The sequence below is a fragment of the Austrofundulus limnaeus genome, unplaced genomic scaffold (genome assembly GCF_001266775.1).
Source record: "Austrofundulus limnaeus strain Quisiro unplaced genomic scaffold, Austrofundulus_limnaeus-1.0 Scaffold202, whole genome shotgun sequence".
NCBI classification, from domain to species: Eukaryota; Metazoa; Chordata; class Actinopteri; order Cyprinodontiformes; family Rivulidae; genus Austrofundulus; species Austrofundulus limnaeus.
The window spans coordinates 484,265-486,036 of NW_013952604.1; the positions used below are offsets into that span (position 1 = coordinate 484,265).

At 37.2% G+C, this 1,772-nt stretch overlaps 1 protein-coding gene across 3 annotated transcripts in view; it reads right to left on the minus strand.

Annotated features, from left to right (window-relative positions):
* Window positions 1–1,772, minus strand: part of nalcn (sodium leak channel, non-selective) — a gene marked incomplete in the record, with an annotated part of 142,686 nt that overhangs the window by 100,535 nt on the left and 40,379 nt on the right. For all 3 annotated transcript variants that reach the window (XM_014018801.1, XM_014018800.1, XM_014018799.1), the window contains 1 exon segment: window positions 787–873. In XM_014018801.1, the coding sequence (XP_013874255.1) occupies window positions 787–873 (87 nt within the window).

The following is a 1,772-nucleotide window of genomic DNA, read 5'->3' on the forward strand; positions in this document are numbered from 1 at the left end:
ATATATATATATGCAATTGTTAATTTTTTTGGCAGAAATTATTTTCTTTTCAGACAATAATAGCTACTTGGTATGATTGGGAGAGGAAAACAAAAACTGACTGTTTCATATGGCTCAGAGGAAAGTCAGCTGTGTTTATCCCTCCGGTTATCCCTCCATCTAATTTTCCTCACAAGTTGAAGACAAGACTCTTGGGGAAATACTACAATAATGGGAATACTACCTCCTTCACACTTTCTGTTTCAGTCTCATTCTCCATTCAATTTCTCTATTTATTTGCCACTGTTTGTGTGTGTGTGTATGTGCCTCGTTATACCTCTGGAGTAGTATTTACTCCAAAAGGGTGTGTTGACAGCTGTCTTCTCTCTTGTAGCTGCAGACTCTATTGGCAGTCTCTCACAGCAAGGGCCCTTACATTTACCACAAACTAAAACACTATCAACGGCTTTAAACAGCACCTGCTGCTTTCAGCTTATCTTTGAAGCCCAAACATGTTGAAGTGCATCAACAAGGCAACAGTGGCATCCTTCAAGTACAAGTCATTAATGCAGCTCAGCACATCAAAAAAAAATCCCTCATTTAAAATCCCTTCACTTAGTCTTAGATGCAAACACTATAGGCAAAGATGGATGTTAAAGCTATGAGATGTTGCTGCATGTGTTTGTTGTAGCTGTCAAATGAATGATAAATGACTYTTAATACACAGATGCAGAATTAGGTATTTGCCTCTGAGACAAAAAAGCAACTCTTTGCACCAGCAGAATATTCATTACATGCTGTGTTTACCTGGAGGCAAGCAGGCGCTCTACCATGTGGTTTGTTGACGTCTACAGCTACAAGTTGCCATCCCCCAGCGGCATCTTCATGGAACATCTGTGGCACAGGGGCAGCACACACACATATGCGCACACACACAAACAAACAAACAAAAAAAAACCTGCAGGTCATTCAAAGAACTGGCAAAAACACAAAAAAACACATAAATGCTTTTGGCTAAATTATCAAGAAGCATCTGCGACCAAAAAATAAATAAATAAAGCTCCCGGCATTAAATACAAATCCATGTCCACACAAACAGAAATACAGCTTCTAAATGTAGCATTCATGTCTGAAGGCTTAACATTAGAAATAACACCACCAGAAAAATGAATTAAACAAGATAGCTGGTTTATTTACTAAAGAGAAAGTTCAAACAMTAAGTGGGGTTCTGTGGAAAGCTTAGGAACAACAATATATTACCTGTTGTAGATAATGAAGCTGTTAAAATGGCCTCAGTTTGGCAAAATTATGTTTTAATCAGACAGGACTGATTAGCTTCTTGCATGGCTAGTTTGCAAAGTAGAGCTTGTAGATCTAGCCATTATTAATGCCAGGCTGACATTGCACATAAGAAGCTCTTCTTAATATTTTGCCTGATTAAATAAAGGTTAAATAAAAAAAATAAAAAATAAAAATTAGCTTATCAATACAATCAAAAAGAAGATTTTGCTGACTTAAAGCAACTCTAGTCTTTAACATTTTAAAGGGCCATTATTGTGCATTTCTCCAGCATGTAGTTCAATTCTATACCAGAACAAAATAACTGTCACTTTCAGTTGTTATGAAAATGCTGTTTATATGTATAAATTTGAAATTGCATCACAGCCGTTTCTAAACACCTTGAAATTGGCCTCTGCCTCTTTAAGAACCTCCTACTGATTCTGTCATGCCCATTTCTGCATGTCATCACAACAGCTTCATGTCGTTTACAACCTGTAGCAGTGGCGCCAGAT